The sequence below is a fragment of the Gopherus evgoodei genome, chromosome 3 (genome assembly GCF_007399415.2).
Source record: "Gopherus evgoodei ecotype Sinaloan lineage chromosome 3, rGopEvg1_v1.p, whole genome shotgun sequence".
NCBI classification, from domain to species: Eukaryota; Metazoa; Chordata; order Testudines; family Testudinidae; genus Gopherus; species Gopherus evgoodei.
In genome coordinates this window covers 112,521,528-112,538,435 of record NC_044324.1, presented here as the reverse complement: position 1 = coordinate 112,538,435, position 16,908 = coordinate 112,521,528, and the positions used below count along the sequence as shown (strand labels likewise).

Here is a 16,908-nt window from a genome sequence, read left to right as displayed (position 1 = left end):
CACATCAAATGCGTGCCTGTGGGGGCAAGCTGCGGGGGGGGGGGGCCTGATGGTCCCTGTGAGGGCGGCAATCAGGCAGCCTTCAGCGGCTTGCCTGCAGGAGGTCTGCCGGTCCCGTGGATTCAGCAGCAATTCTGTGGTGGGTACACTGAAGCCGTGGGACCGGGGACCTCCTGCAGTCATGCCTCTGAAGGCAGCCTGCCTGCCGTGCTTGGGGCAGCAAAAAAGCTAGAGCCACCCCTGACCCAGGCATACACACAAACCCAGTGAAAATTTCAGTGTGTGTTGTGTGCACAAGGAAAGTCAACGCAGCCTGATTCGTGCACATGCTTATTCCTTCCTGTGCACAGTCAGGCCCTAGCACCATTATCCCAGTATACCTGCAGCAGGGCCCACTATGCTCTTTCCCCACCCACCAGGTGAAGCAGTAACCAGAAGCTCTTTGCAATTGCTACCTCTGAGCCATGATGTCCTAGTGCCACCCTCCAAGCTCCAGAAGCAGCTGGGTTCTCCCCCTGCTAAAGGGAAGAAGTTGCTAAGATTCACATACCACTTTCCTCTTTCCACTAGGCCGTTACTGGCAACATCCCTCAGGCCAACGTGACATCACACCATCAATAACTTCAAACACAGTATGTGACTGGGCCTGGCTTTAAACTGCTTATGGAACACGGTGAAGGTCCAGTCAGCATTATAAATTAAAACCATGCTCATAATAGCATTAGGGAACAGCAGCATTGTTAGCAGGTCTCTTGGCTTTCTCTTTGCTTGCTGGAATGGATGTCTGTGCCTGAACACATTAAGTTAGCATTGTCTGTGCACTCTCCGCTGGAGTTTTGCTATAATGTCACTTTTAGAAGAAACTACAGGTTTTTTGTACAGGTTCTGTACCCTCAAAGCATGAGAGGCCAGACAGAACAAGCTGAGCTATGTCCCAATGAACATGTATGGATGTACTGTCACACAGAGTCGGGTCTGTGAAATAAAGAATCTGGCCTGTACACTGGTGTATAGTGGCTGGGTTACCGGGAGTATTCCCGCACCCTGAGAATCTATCAGACAGCTATAATTGTTCCCTAGTCTCTTTATATCTGTCGATGGATGCACAATACCCCAAAGAAGGCAAATAGGAGGCAGGCCATGGCCTGGGCACATTAGAACAGGAGAATTGTACCAGAGGAGTCAGGCTGACTCATCTCATAGGAAGGTGCAGCCAGCAAACCCCTCACTCATGGTAGAGAGCTTGGGGAGAAAAGTTTGGGCTACCATACTGCCCCAAGACAGGGCTGTGACTTAAAAGTATAGCCCTAAGTAAGGGTCAGTCCTTGACTGGAAGGTGAAGGTGCACAGACTGGTGGGAGAAAAGCCAAGAGAAGCAGACAGCTTCAGGAAAGAAACCATAAATTGCGACCCTGATATCAGCACACAGGACACTACTACCAATCCTTTACCGTTGTAACTGTTTTCCTGACCTGCAGTCATGCGGCTTCTTGTAGCTTGTATCAATCAATGGTAAGAGTAAGTGCCTGTTTTTATGTTTTTCATCTGGTTATCTCTCTTTATTCAATAAATACTGTCATAATTAGGATTTAATTGTTGAGTTTGGAGTCACAGCTGTTTGATTAGATTAAGGCAGGAAAAGAAACCTCGTCCTCCTGATCAGACAGTACTGGAGAGTGAAGCACCTGGATGCATCTATCTTAGATTTTAAATGACACAGTCCATGTTTCTCCAGCCAACAAATCTCTTTAGATAGAATGTGCTGATCCAGGCCACTGTAGTGCTAAGATGTGACCTAGGGTATCAGTAATGTTCACAAGCTCTGAACTATGGCTAAGCATTCAGAATGCAGCACTCCAATCATGCAAGTGTATTTTTAAAGTAACACACAAGAACACAGGCATGCAATGTATTTTCAAAATGGGTGTTGCACCATGCACACAGTGTCGCATGACTCATTCAGCACTTCACAGAAATGGGAAGTGCATGGGCAGATTTACAAGTTCAGATGCATAAGCTAAAAGGGAGACATGCTCATGTGTTTAAACATAAACTTTCTTACTATTTCACTATACAGGAACTCCTCACTTAAGTTGTCCAGGTTAACGTTGTTTCAATGTTAAGTTGCTGATCAATTAGGGAACATGCTCGTTTGAAGTTGTGAAATGCTCTCTTCTAACGACTTTGGCAGCTGCCTGTTTTGTCCACTGCTTGCAGGAAGAGCAGCCCATTGCATTACTTACATCTATTGGCTATCATTCTCGTCAATTTCACGGAGCTGTGAAATTGACAAGAAAGCCAGCTCTGGGCTCCCCAGCTGAGCCACTCAGACTCCTGGCTCCCCACAGTGAGCCCTGCTGCTCCCCAGGGTCCTGGCTTCCCAGTCTAGCCCGGCTGCCACCCAGGGTCCCCGGGCTCTTGGCTCCCCGCTGGAAGCATTGCAGTCAACTGGACTCTGAGTGTGGATCTCCCCACCAGGAGTCTGGCTGCCCCCTGGGGTCTCGGCTCCCCACTGGGAGCACAGCTGCACTCAGCGGGGAGCTCTGTGCCCACACTCCAGTTGGCTGCAGTGCTCCTGATGGAGGGGAGCAGGACTCCTGGTGGGGAGATCTGTGCCCAGTGTCTGGTCCGCTGCCTCATTCCCGGTAGGGAACAGGGAGCCAAGAGGGGAGGGGCAGCTCAGTGGGATGTCAGGCTACTAGCAAGGAGCTGTGTGGAGCTGACAGCCTTGGCTCTCAGCCCCCTGTACTGTCCCTCTGAAGTTAGTGGAAGCGTTCCTGGTGAGAACACGCATCACAGACAGAAGAAAGGCAGTGTGGACATGTAAGTCAGCCTAACCTAGGACAACTTAAGTCTATAATGTAGACATGCTCTGAGTTTCCCCATCTGTAAAACAGGGATTCTAGGACTAGCCTCCTTTGTAAAACACTTTGAGATCTATGGATGAAGAGCTAGGTATTCTTATTATTATTATTAGGTGTCAGTCATACAAGATCTCAGCCCCATTCTGTTATTAAATCTTTGCTGAGAACTGAAGAGGGATTGCCTTTTTGAGTGTGAATTATAGGGGTCCTGCTACAACACAATAGTTTTGGACACTCAAAGATGCATACAGTAACTCCTCACTTAACGTTGTAGTTATGTTCCTGAAAAATGCGACTTTAAGTGAAATGATGTTAAGCGAATCCAATTTCCCCATAAGAACTAATGTAAATGGTAGGGGGGGTTAGGTTTCAGGGAAAAAAAATTTTCTGCCAGACAAAAGGCATTACATACATTTTAAACAAGCAATTTAATACAGTTATAAGTTTTAAACAATTTTAAACAAGCAATTTAATACTACGCTGGGGGGAGTAGTATGCACGTGCTGTGTGTTTACAAACATACTGTACATACAGTACAGTACTATAGTTGGCAGGTGCCTCTGCCTTACGCTGCACAGGCACTGGAGATGAGGCGGGCAAGGAGGCTGAAGGCACTGTAGGCTAAGAGAAGCACGTTGCGCAGCAGTGGCAGCTTCCCCTACTCTGCAAGCACCAGGAGCGCGGGGTGAGGGGCTCAACCCTCAGCCTGCCCACTCTCCCCCTTCCCCCAATACCCTATCCTTGACCTGACTCTTCTCCCCCTCACCTCCTCCCTCCTCCCCCTCCCTCCCTCCCCTCCCTTCTAAACACTGCAAGCCAGCGGATTGCCACTGGCAGGAGGCAGGGGAGAGGCGCTCCAAGTCCTCACTCCTCCTCCCTCCCTCCTGCCTGGGACAATCAGCTGGCTTGCGGTGTTTAGGGGGCAGGAGGGAGGGGGAGGAGCGAGGACTCGGCATACAAGCTCCCTCTCCCTCGCCCCCACCTCCTGCCCAGAGCAATCATCTGGCTTGGGGTGTTGAGAAGGCAGGGAAGGGAGGGGGAGCCTGCATGCCCAGTCCTCACTCCTCCCCCCTCTTATCCCCAAAACACCGCAAGCCAACTGATTGTTGCAGGCAGGAGACAGGGGGAGGGGGAAGGAGGGGAAAGGCGCTGATCCACGGGGTCTGCCGGTGGGTGGGAGGTGCTGTGAGGAGCGGGGGACATAGGGAGGCTACCAGCTGTGGAAATAGCAGGCAGCCAAACAATGTGGAGTGGAGCATTGTACAACTTTAAAAAAGCATGTTCCCTAATTGATCAGCAACATAACAACGAAACAATGTTATCCGGGATGACTTAACGTGAGGAGTTACTGTACTTGATTGTTGAGTCTCTTCTCATTTCCACAATGATACATATATCAGTTTGCCAAAATTACTTGGTTGTGGTTTAATATATAACCTGAATATACGTTTGTTTGTTTTTTAAATATCTCATGATTGTTTTCATAATAATTTTTTTTCTAGAGACACTAAGACGAGTTTAAAAGTTTATGCTCATCCCAATTTGGTTAAAAAATTACCTATGTTGAAAAATTACCCAATTTCTGCTTTCACGCATCTAATCTGATGGGATGAAATACACAAAAGTTTTTCACCTGAATGAAGGTCTGTACCTGGTTGACTATTCAGGCCAGGGAGAGATTCCTGTAGCTGATAGGTTGATGATGATGAAGACGTGCCATCAGCTGTGTTGTTTGAGGTCATATATGCTCCATATGTTGATGCTGAATAATACTGTGCATATTGGTTTTGGCCAAAAGCTGTGTAGGATGGATAATCCTGGAAAAAGTAAAGGCAATTTATTAAGTGGACCCATTTCTTTATCATGTATTTTAAATGAAAAGGTGGATTAAATTTTCTCATGAAGATTGCAATATGTGGTTAGATATTAAAGAACACTGCTGTCCTATCAAACACTGAATCACAATAGTCCTGTTTTAACCTAAATTGGTCAAATTATGCAATTGCCTGATCACTTAAAATATTTTCTTATTCTGTAGCATATATAAAAGTATCAATATTCATACCTGTTGTGAACTACTGAAGTTTGTAGAATTCGAGACTGAATTATTTGCATAAATAGTAGATGAAGGTGTAAAACTAGAACCTAAATTTAAAGGAGACAGTTTGTTACAAGAACCTATTTGTGTATTGAAAACATTTTTCATATTACAACACAGACAAATCAGAAGCATAAATAACTGAGATTCTGACTTCGAAATATATAATATAATAAATGCTCAACAGAAATAAAAAACTGCTTCCAGATTTATATTTTCCCTTTTCATATTGTTCAAGAAAACTTGGAAAATATGTAGTTTTGTTCATGAAAATCTTATCACACTTATTACAGTGCCTCAACCACTCCCTTTTTTCTTTTTTTTGTTCTTTCTCTCCTTATGTATATTCATTGCTTAGTTCACCTTCACTTGCAACCATCCAGTCTCAGCATAAAACAGTTCAAATCCCATCTCCCACTCAGGTAAAAGGGGGGCTTGAACCAAGGATTTTTCACATCCTAGATGAATATCATATCCACTGGGTTAAGAATTGAAGGAAGCATCCCTTTCTCCATTGTTTTGTGTAAGCTCGCCTATAGGCAGGCAAGCTAGTTAGCAGGAGGAACATCTACCTTCCTCGGTTTCTGCATCACCCTGGGGCTTAGGCAGCTGCATGCTTGGAATGGGGCTGCAGTGCACATGCTGAAAGGCAGTAACCTATATCCCAAGGGAACTTTTACTGCAACAAAAAATTGAAGTGCCAAGTGAGTTTAGGCACCTATAGGATGTAGTGACAGCTGAGCGGGGATTTTGTGAAGCCTAGTGGGACCTGATTCTGGGATTTAGGCACCTGAAGTGGCAATCAGGTGCCTAAGTCCTTTTGTGAATCTAGCCCTTTGTTCCTATTGATTTCAATGGGAATTAAGTGACTAACTTGCTTGGACTCTTTTGAAAATCTCACTAGGTGCCTATCTGCATCTTTAAATCCTTAGATACTGGCCCTGAGTCTTTTGATAACTGTTTCTTACAAAGAAATGCACATCATAATGCTACATTAAAAGATAATACCTTGCATGAAGTCAGATATCAGCCTGCATATACATTTCACTTATTTTAATGCAACATAGGCACCTAAATACCAGGGCCACCCAGGGGCGGGGGGGGTGGTGGGGAAGTGGGGCAATTTGCCTCAGGCCTTGGGCCCTACAGGGGCCCCCATGAGAATATAGTATTCTATAGTATTGCAACTTTTTTTTAATGGAAAGGGCCCCGGAAATTGCTTTGTCCCAGGCCCCCTGAATCCTCTGGGCAGCCCTGCTAAATACCTTTGAACATCTGAACCTAAAGGCCTACTTCAGATATTCCTACTCACACTTTTTATGAGTGAGCAACACCTCACTCATAAGTAGTGCCTCTGAAATGAAAGATGGAAAATGATGATGGTGGTTACTGACCTGGCATTTGATAAGAATACGGTGTTTGGCCGGGCTGTGGTGTGGAAAACCCCGGACTGTAACTGAGGCACCCGCTCTGCAGTGGTGACTGTGTTTGCGAAAGCCCACTTTCCGTCTTGATGCCTGGCAACATTACACCCAAATCTGTGTGAGAAATTAATTTTCAATCGATTCTTTAAAATATTTTCTTGCAGATGGGTAGAAAAGTAAAGAATGTTCAGGTTGACAATCTTACTTCTAGTTAAGAAGGAATAACAACGAGAGGTAAAATACCGTAAGTAGGTAAGCTGTAAGGCTGTCCAGTCTGTGAGTAGGCTGTATAGACTGCAGGCTGTTGCATTCCTGAATACTGGGTCTGTCCAGAATAGGCAGACATTGATTGAGCTGCTGGTGTAGAAAGAATGTGTGGATAGGGCCTAAATATTAGGAAAAATAGCATTACTGTGGCAACAAATACTTTGCATGTTGATTCAAGCAATAAAAGAAAAAGGTTTCAAGAAGTCAATAAACAGTTTTCTTTGTCAACAATTATTCTTCTGGAATCCAATCTAACCTTACTGAAGTAAATGGAGAGACTCTCTGGGTCACATTCTCTGGTGCAGCGTGGATGTTTTGTACCATACCACCAGCATAATATAATCTTAAAGCTGCTGTATCCAGCCCTAGGTGGATCATCCCACTGTTAACATAGCTCTATAGGGTTTTGCGCCCCGTCCTCCTTGGAGCAATGAGCATTTGGCATAAGTCAATCAGAGATGTCCTCAGGCTGCTCTAACCCAGTGAAGGAGAACTGTCCTAGACACAGTGACAGCAGGATCAGGGAAGTACAAATGTGAGCACCAAGATACACAACCTTGTACTGTGTGCAGTTCAGCTGTAGCGGAGGATCTGGCCCTCTGACTTCAATGGGAGAGGGATCGAGCCCATAGCATGGCATTAAAAATGCCTACAGTAATACTTCAACAAGATGGGCTCTCAACATTTGGAAAATTTGAGTTACAGAAAAAAGAATGGAAATAAAAGTATCTTTTGTTTCTGAATACTGAAGTTTTACAGGAAGAGTGAATAAAATCAAGTTTACAAATTTTACCCTCCAGAGTTGCAAAAATGTATTCAGAAATATTTGTCTTGGAAAGTCAAATAAGATTTTATGGACCAAGAGTGATCAAACACACTCTGAAGAATTATTGTAACTGAAACCTAGCCATTAAAAGCCATGACTAAATATCAAATACTAATTTCTTTTGCTTTTTTTTTAACTACTTCAGCATAGTTGGCAGCAGTTGCTATCAGAAAAAAAGATTATACTTTAATTTAGATGCCAAAAATTATTACAGTAAATTAAAAATTCAATAAGACCTTGTAATATATTTGGACAAGAATATCTGATGCACCGTTAGCCAAATCCCCTCGTAAGTGAAATTAGAAAGACTACGCTTAGTTCATTGTTGTTTGCAGTGTTGTAGTTGCCTGAAGAAGAGCTCTGTGTAAGCTCGAAAGCGTTTCTTTCACCAATAGAAGTTCGTTCAATAAAAGATATTACCTCATTCACCTTGTCTCGCTAACATGCAGTGTTGTGTAGCCATGTTGGTCCCAGGATATTAAAGTCTCTCTTTAATATGCATAGTTTTGACATTTACTTGTCATCTTATTACATATTTGTTATATCATGATGTGAATACAAATTTACCAAAACAAAGTAGCTTAAGAAAGCATAACCTGCTAATGTTTCAATGTTTTCATTTTAGAAACATAATGCCAAATTTTCAAACATAGCCTCCTACCTGGCCCTGTCAAGTATGCAGAAGCAAACAAACTTCACACTGCAATCAGGAACATGTGTGCACAAAACTGGTAGTGCCACATGCAAATGAGTATGCTGCCAGCTCTAGTGATTTTATGTCAAATCTCACAATATTTGGTGTTTTGTTAAAGTCCCAGCTCTCTGAAGTCATGTGACTACATGAGAATCTCAATTTTAAGTGGGAGAAGGGAGTAAGTATCTAGTCCAGGGTTTCTCAAACAGGGGTCGCTGCTTGTGTTGGGAAAGCCTCTGGTGGGCTGGGCCAATGTGTTTACCTGCCCCGTCTGCAGGTCCAGCCGATCGTGGCTCCCATTGGCCACGGTTCGCTGCTCTGGGCCAATGGGAGCTGCTGGAAGTGACGCGGGCCGAGGAACTTACTGGCCGTCACTTCCAGCAGCTCCCATTGGCCCAGAGCCGCGATCAGCCGGACTTGCAGACGGGGCAGGTAAACACACTGGCCCAACCCACCAGGGGCTTTCCCTACACAAGCAGCGATCCGTTTGAGAAACTCTGCACTAGTACTTATGCATTCAAGTACTCATTTTGCACATGGAATTGTGTTTTTTCCCAATCAAGTGCCTGTTTCCACGCGTTTCAGCATATTCTGTCAGCACAACTTACATGCACATGTTTGAGAACTTGACCACTAGGGTTCAATCTTGCCCTTACATGTGTGCACAAAATCAATTATATATGTTGTGCAACAATAGATAACTGCACATCTAAGAGCCAGACCAAGATCTTCACCAACTGTGTGAGAGATAAAAATAGAGAAATGATGCTAATGGGGATCAGTATCAAGTCTTAAATTCTTAACTATGTACCCATTCATTACTACTTTTACTTATTTATTGTGTATTAACACTTGTTGAAAACTTTGAACAATAGAATTGCCTGAAGTCTTGGTCATTCGTTATGATAGGCTAGAAAAGATGTGGTCACTAACTTGGAGGGATATATCTGCGGCGAGTACTGATGTGCTGATCTTGGACTGTAGCCACTACTTGTTATTACTGCAAAACAGAAAACAAGAGTGCAATACTTAACAAAAACAAAAATGGATTTAATTCACATACCAAAACCTTTGCAGAGATAATGAATGCTAAAATATTACATTTGAAGAGTATCTAACTAAAATGGGACGACCTTTCATCAAGGATAAACTACTACATTTTTAATATGCAAACTGAAAACATATAGTAAACTCCCAAGTAACCCAGGTTGTAAAAATAATTGTCTCCCAGTATCAGCATGCAGCACCTTTTAAATTTGATTTATATATTTCTGCATACATTTTAGAGGCAAACAATTCACACATAATATTTGATCCACAAGCCATGAAGCTGTCACTAATGGAAACTTACTATAATGTATTACAAAATTGCCATTTAAAAAAGCTTTGATCTAATGTATAGTATTATATAGGATTGAAAAAATTATAAAATCTCCTTTAAAAACCCGACACTTGGAAGTTTGAATACAATTTGGAATTTGAAAAATATTTTTTCTTTCACGTTTGAATTTTTTAGTGAATTTTGCAATCATGAAAGATATCAAATTGATAGCCAGGGAAAACAAATTCACCTCAGATCAGTTGGAACAAGTCATTGGCAATATTTTTATTTGAAATGTAAGTAAAACAAATCCCAGTTCAGTCGCCATCAACCTTTTATATGCCTATACTATTAGCAGCTGTCTTCTTCCGAAAAACCTTACAGAAGGATAGTCATATCTATTAAAATTTCCAATCAAAAGCAGCACCCAAATTGGACTAATTCCAAGAATTTGGACGTTTCACTTTCCTTTAACCATCTGTCTTGACTAAGACAGATGTATTCCAAATATATGTACTCTGAAGTGTTGAACCAATCCCTTCAGAGCAAATCCATATTGAGCAAATATACAGAGTGTCTTTATTAGGCCATCTGCTGTTCATTCACTGTTCAAAAGATTAAAGTAGTACGCAACGAAGCACTGGAATTTCTGTAGTCTAATCAATCATAGCTATACTTCAAAGTATACACTTCCTGAGTTGTTCATAATGGTACTGCAAACCAACTTTTAGAATTGTATAAGTGACAAATAGGTTTGGGTTCCTATATATTTTATGAAATATGATATATTTCTACATCCAAGTCTAATGAATGCCTTTAAGATCTACTGCTTTGAACACATGCAGAACATCATAGTTTTTAAGCTATTTTAAACATATTTAGAACATTTAGGAAAATGTAGAAGAAGGAAAAGAATTAATTCCTCTTAAATGCGCATTAGGTTAGCTTGAAAACTAGGAAATATTGGATAATAATTTCTAGACTCTGTGCAATCAGTTTCAATTTGAAAGTTGCACAGCATATACATCAAAGCAAACTACTTATAAAACTATAAAGGGTTCTCTCTCTTATTTACTAAACTCCTGGAAGATAACTACTCTTCCCCACAACACCTCAATGCTCTTTATGAAGACAAAACAGTTAAACAAGATGATCTTGCAGATTCTCAGGTCAACAAACATCAATGATCCACTAATTGCATCTCTGCAGTTTTTTGACCAGTAATGTAATTATATGAAATATCAGGCCATTTCTTTTTCTCTTATTTACTGAACTGTATTTTGAGAAGCGGAAGAGTCAGCTAATTGACCAACTTTGAAAAACAAAACAGGTTATCGTATTACTGTAACTGGTAATACTTTACAACAGCTAAAGTGGATGGACTGTTTTTCTTATCAAATCACTCATAGTGAAATTAGCATTTTTACAGCAAAATGCATGATGTAATTAAACAACTCTGCACACACCTTTCTCTGTTTTGTGCATTCAGAAAGATTTAAGAAAATATTTTTGAACCTGTCTTGTTTTCATATTTTCATTTTCTTTACATTTCACCTTAATGACTGTACAAATAGTATTGCACTAGTAGTTTTCCTTCTTTCATGGACCTAAATTGATCTCTACTGAGATGGAAAAAATATATATCTTTTATTTGCATATAGTTTATAATATTAGATACCTCAACACATCACTGAATGTTCTGAAGACATTGAATCATGCACGTAAGTAGGCTATGTAACTTATGTTCTATTCACCATTACTCTCAGCCTCCATTCTCAAACCCTTCTGATAGTTTGTTACGCCAATTTGTATATGTTGAATTAGATTGTAAGAACTTTGGGGAACATATTTTATGTATCTGTATATCACCTAGCACAAAGGGACTCTGACACTGACCAAGTCCTCTGGGTGCTATTAAGGTTGCCTGACATTTTCAGTTATAAAAACCTGTTTTCAGCTGTTTATAACTTTGCCAAACTTTAACTGCTTGGGCTGAAAATCTCTACACTTGATGTCTGTCTCAGGATGATTTTTTTTTTTTAAAAAAGGTCCGCCAAAATGCTCCAAGAATGAGGCGAGGGAAAAAGAGTTGTTTTGCCCATGTTAAAACATTCTGGGGACCCTGTTTTAGTGTCCCCATGTTTTGGAGCAGGGACTAGAAACATGACTTTTGTGCGAGGGATGTGGTTTTGCTGTCACTGTGAAAATCCATCCAAATTTTGCCAGGTTATAAGCCTTTGAAAAATCACAGTGCACACAGACGCAATAGCAACCTTTTACATGTTAGTAGCTAAATTCCCTGACCATTACTCTGCAATGAGAATGATCCAGTCCTACTGTGGGTCTGGACTGCTGCAGAGCTGGGTTGGGACACCTGAAATGAGGGCAGAGAGACTGGGCCCAGGCAGCAAGGTAGAGGAAGCTGCCTGCTTCGAGGGCAGAGGGGACAAAAGCTGGATATGCAGGGAGGGGAGATGGGGAGTAGTTTGGGGGGTAGGGAGGGAGAAAGGGAAACTGGGGCTGGGAGTTGGGGTGCGGGGAGGAGAGACTGAGACCGACAGCCAATGTGGCAGGAGGCAAGAGATAAGCGGAGAGGGTGTAGAGGGGAGGCAGATCTGAAAAGGAGCTAAGGGGTAGGGGGAGAACTGGGACTGACTGGGAAAAGAGACTGGGGAAGGACCTGGCGGTGGGGGGGGGGAAAATTGGGACAGAGTCAGTGGGGATGGGAATGAGTGTGAAATAATGTTTGGATGCCAGCGTCGGGGAGACAAATGAATTCAGAAGTCAGACGGGGGAAATTGAGAATGGCTGGGCAAGGAGACTGGAACTGGGAGTCAGGGGAGGAAACTGGAGGGGTAACACTAGGATATGTGGGGCAAGGAATCTGGGGCTGGGATGAGCAGCCTGAGGAGTGGAGCCTGGGACTGACTAGATGAGAGGAATAGGACTGGGACAAGGACCCAGGGGAGGGTAACAGGACAGGACAGGGACAGGTTGGAGGGGATGGGGCAAAAGAGGGTCACACTTGGGGGGCCCAGGCAGACGAGTCTGTGCCCATTACAGCATACTCTCCTTCAGAGCCTCGAATGGAACCCAAGAGTCTTGAGTCTCAACCTTCCTCTGCTGTCAGCAAATACTTGAGAAACCCACTGGCAGTGTGTCCCATCCACCTTTAGTGTTGATCCACACAGACAATGACAACCTACTACTGCATGAGTTATGCCGTTAGCTCAAGTGACAGAGATCTGTGTGGTGGATCTAAGGGTTCCACCTTGCTCATGACCCATGTAGGTGTAGATATGATGCCATATGATGAAATTTCTAATTTTTCAGCTTACTGGTTAAAAACCAAGGAAATTACACACAAAAAAAATAAATTAATAACATTATTATTATTTCAAATCCAAACACTCCAAAAATGCCAGAGTTGAAGTTGCCTGTGCAGCCGTAATCCAGCCTCCTTGTGTATGTACATTCTGATACAGGGTTTACTTATGTGATGCAATATTTTTTCCACAGGACACCTGCCTCATTTAGTGCACAGGATCAACTAATTGGGGGATGAACCAGGGATGTGTAGTGATGGAGACTGTTATGCATAGAACCCCCTGATTTTTTTGTTGCAGAAGTTGGAAGGTACACAGTGAGTGAGGCAGGAGATTGCAGGAAGATCTCTGGGTTAAGACAGCTGAATGTTGCTCTGGAGAACTAGATTCTACTCCCGTCTCCGCAACAGAGTGCTTGTGATGCTGGGCAGGGTTTGAATAGCATGCAGAAAATAGGGCCTGGGGCCACAAATTGAACAATGAGGAAAACACAAAACATTGAAATGCTGCTCATTAAGTGAGCACTATCCATTCAGTGCACTGAATGAGGCAGGGATCCAGTGGGAAAAAGTAGTACGTGATCTTCTAATGAAAGACTGTACGATAATTCATATGCACAAGGGGGACAAACTGAGATTGTGCAGGCAAACTTAATTCTCCATTTCCTAACTTTTGAATGCTCGATTTTGCAACTATAATAATGTTCTTATAACTCAGTTTTTTGTGTGGATAATAAATATTTACTAAAAAGAGATGAAGATGGAAAGCCTAGAAGTTGCTTGCTACTCCATTAAAACTGTTCATAATTCTCAAATTCACCTAACTTTCCAAACAACTTAAACACAAAACTGTGTGCTGAACTAGCACTGCAGTCAAGGCAAATTTGTCAAAGCAAGAAAATTCAGAGTTAAAATTTCTCAGTGTCCTGCAGCCCCACGTACAGTACATTGGTATTGTACAATATAGTCCTCTACAGTATCACAGAGTTTCCTGGATTTTATAAAATATTAAATACCCAAACCAATTCTTTATATATACACCATCCTATTGTAGTAGAAGTGGTGTGCAAAATTATTTGTATACTTAGTTAAGCCATGCTGAGGAGAGAAATATTTTCTCAGTGGTAACTTCACAGAGCATTGTGGAATCCTCAGAGAGATTACATGGTACATATTGTAATACCAAAGGCTGAATTAAGGGGTCTGTGAGAGTTTAACTCTAAATTTACTAGAACTGAGTGGCTTTTCTTTCACTATTAACATTAGTTTATTGAGTCTGAGATGTGACATTTCCTATTTATTTTAATGTGGCCTTTATGCTATTTAACTTTTACTTGGCTCTAATGTAGCATATATAAGTTTGTAATTATGAGATCAAAAAGTTAATAACTGAAGTCAAGTTCACAGGTATTTTTTATTGTAAAATAGTTCTGAAAAGTAACTAGCATGCATGCTTGCTGGCAAGTTTCATCACAGTATGATATCAAAGAGTCTAAATGTTAACCTTTGAAAATGAGGGTTTATTACAGATCTATACAGATCTATACAGTCTCAACTGTCATTACATTATAAACCCAATCCTGCCCTGGTATATACGACGGAGCAGTCTGTCTGTTCATCACTTCCAGTGTTCAATACGGTCATGAAGCAGCAGTGGATACACTACATTCTGCAGGGTTTGTTCAGCCTCTTTCTCAGCTCCAATGCACTGCCTATAGTCTACTGTCTGTAGGTCAGGAAAATAGCGTGTAACCCCAAGCAAAGATAGTACACGATGGTGGAGACTCAGACTGGTGTCAGCACTGGGAGTTCATCAGTCACTTCACTCTGGCCTCAGTTCAGGAAAGCTTTTAAACACATGCTTAAGTCCATCCTTACTCAACAAAGCATTTAAGCACACACATAAGTTTAAGCATTGATTAAGTACCTTTAATGGGGCTTAAGTGTGTGTTTAAGTGCCGAATCAGGGTTCCTGAGAGTAGGAAATACTCCTGACTGTGGTCTGATGTCACCTACTTATATCTATTCATGTAAATTTAACAGATTAGATCAGTGGTCCCCAACCTTTTCGTCTGGCAGGCGCTAGACGAAGGACCGTGGTGGCGGTCGAGCATCTGCCGAAATGCCACTGAATTTCTGCAGCATTTCGGCGGTGATGCCTCTTGATGATGTCGCAGAAATTCGGCGGCATTTCGGTGGATGCTCGACCGCCACCCAGGACACGGGTGCATTTATATGCCCTCATGGGTGCCATGGCACCCACGGGCACAGCATTGGGGACCCCTGGATTAGACGGTTTCAACTCACAGACCTGGGCATTTTATCAATCCATAGAATTATGGATTTTTCCCTTCCTCTTCACCCTCCCACACATATCCCCTTGCTGGAGCTGGCTATCTCTGGCTGCCAAGTCTGCATCCATAGGGAACCTTTGCTCCAGAAGAGGGATTTAAACTAGGTTCAATGGGGACAGATGAGCAAAGCCCACATGTAAGTGGAGAATATGGAGACTTGGGAGATGGGTCGGAAATAGGAGGGAGCATGGGCTATAATGGCAGAGAGAAAGGAGGGTCAAGGCAAAACTGGGAGGCAAGATCAAATCAGTATCTTAGATGCCTATATACAAAAGCAAGAAGTATGGGTAATAAGCAGGAAGAACTGGAAGCGCTAATAAATAAATACAACTATGACATTGTCGGCATCACCGAAATTTGGTGGGATTATACACGATTGGAATGTTGGTATGGATGGGTACAGCTTGCTCAGGAAGGATAGACAGGGGAAAAAACGGAGGAAGTGTTGCCTTATACATTAAAAATGTGCACACTTGGACTGAGGTGGAGATGGACATAGGAGACGGAAGTGTTGAGAGTCTCTGGGTTAGGCTAAAAGGGGTGAAAAACAAGGGTGATATCATGCTAGGAGTCTACTACAGGCCACCTAACCAGGTGGAAGAGGCTTTTTTTAAATCATCTAACAAAATCATCCAAAGCCCAAAATTTGGTGGTGATGGGGGCTTCAACCATCCAGATATATGTTGGGAAAATAACACAGTGGGGCACAGACCATTCAATAAGTTCTTGGACTGCATTGCAGACAACTTTTTATTTCAGAAGGTTGAAAAAGCTACTGGGGGTAAGCTGTTCTAGATTTGATTTTAACAAATAGGGAGGAACTCATTGAGAATTTGAAAGCGGAAGGCAGCTTGGGTGAAAGTGATCATGAAATCATAGCGTTCACAATTCTAAGGAAGGGTAGACGGGAGTACAGCAAAATAGAGACCGTGGATTTCAGGAAGGCGGATTTTGGTAAGCTAGGAGAGCTGATAGGTAAGGTCCCATGGGAATCAAGACTGAGGGGAAAGTTTTTCAAAGGAACACTATTAAGGGCCCAAAAGCAAGCTATGCTGCTGGGTACGAAAGATAGAAAATGTGGCAAAAGACCACCTTGGCTTAACCATGAGATATTGCATGATCTAAAAACTAAAAAGGGGTCATATAAAAAATGGAAACTAGGACAAATAAGAAAGGATGAATATAGGCAAACAACACAGGAATGCAGAGGCAAGATTAGAAAGGCAAAGGCACAAAATGAGCTCAAAGTAGCTACAGGAATAAAGGGAAACAAGACAACTTTTATCAATACATTAGAAGCAAGAGAAAGACCAAGGACAGGTTAGGCTCACTGCTCAGTGAGGAGGGAGAAACAATAACAGGAAACTTGGAAATGCAGAGATGCTTAATGACTTCTTTGGCCTTGGCTACACTGGCACTTTACAGCGCTGCAACTTTCGTGCTCAGGGGTGTGAATAAACACCTCCCTGAGCGCTGCAAGATACAGCGCTGTAAAGCCTCAGTGTAATCAGTGCCGCAGTGCTGGGAGCATGGCTCCCAGCGCTGCAAGCTACACCCGTAGAGGATGTGGTTTACGTGCAGCGCTGGGAGAGCTCTCTCCCAGCGCTGGCGCTCCGACCACACTCACACTTCGGCAGTGCTTTGAAATTTCAAGTGTAGCCATACCCTTTGTTTCAGTCTTCACTGAGAAGTCTGAAGGAATGCCTAACATACTGAGTGCTAATGGGAAGGGAGT

General features: G+C 42.6%; 1 protein-coding gene across 13 annotated transcripts in view; it reads right to left on the bottom strand.

The window, feature by feature from the left end:
• Nucleotides 1-16,908, bottom strand: part of EYA4 (EYA transcriptional coactivator and phosphatase 4) — a 248,085-nt gene that overhangs the window by 42,315 nt on the left and 188,862 nt on the right. For 9 of the 13 annotated variants that reach the window (XM_030556339.1, XM_030556335.1, XM_030556340.1 and 6 more), the window contains 5 exons: nt 9,107-9,173; nt 6,630-6,772; nt 6,357-6,500; nt 4,930-5,009; nt 4,498-4,681 (listed from right to left, as the gene is read on the bottom strand). In XM_030556339.1, the coding sequence (XP_030412199.1) occupies nt 4,498-4,681; nt 4,930-5,009; nt 6,357-6,500; nt 6,630-6,772; nt 9,107-9,173 (618 nt within the window). The remainder of the gene's footprint in view (nt 1-4,497; nt 4,682-4,929; nt 5,010-6,356; nt 6,501-6,629; nt 6,773-9,106; nt 9,174-16,908) is intronic. The other 4 variants (XM_030556343.1, XM_030556341.1, XM_030556349.1 and 1 more) reach the window with 2 other exon arrangements.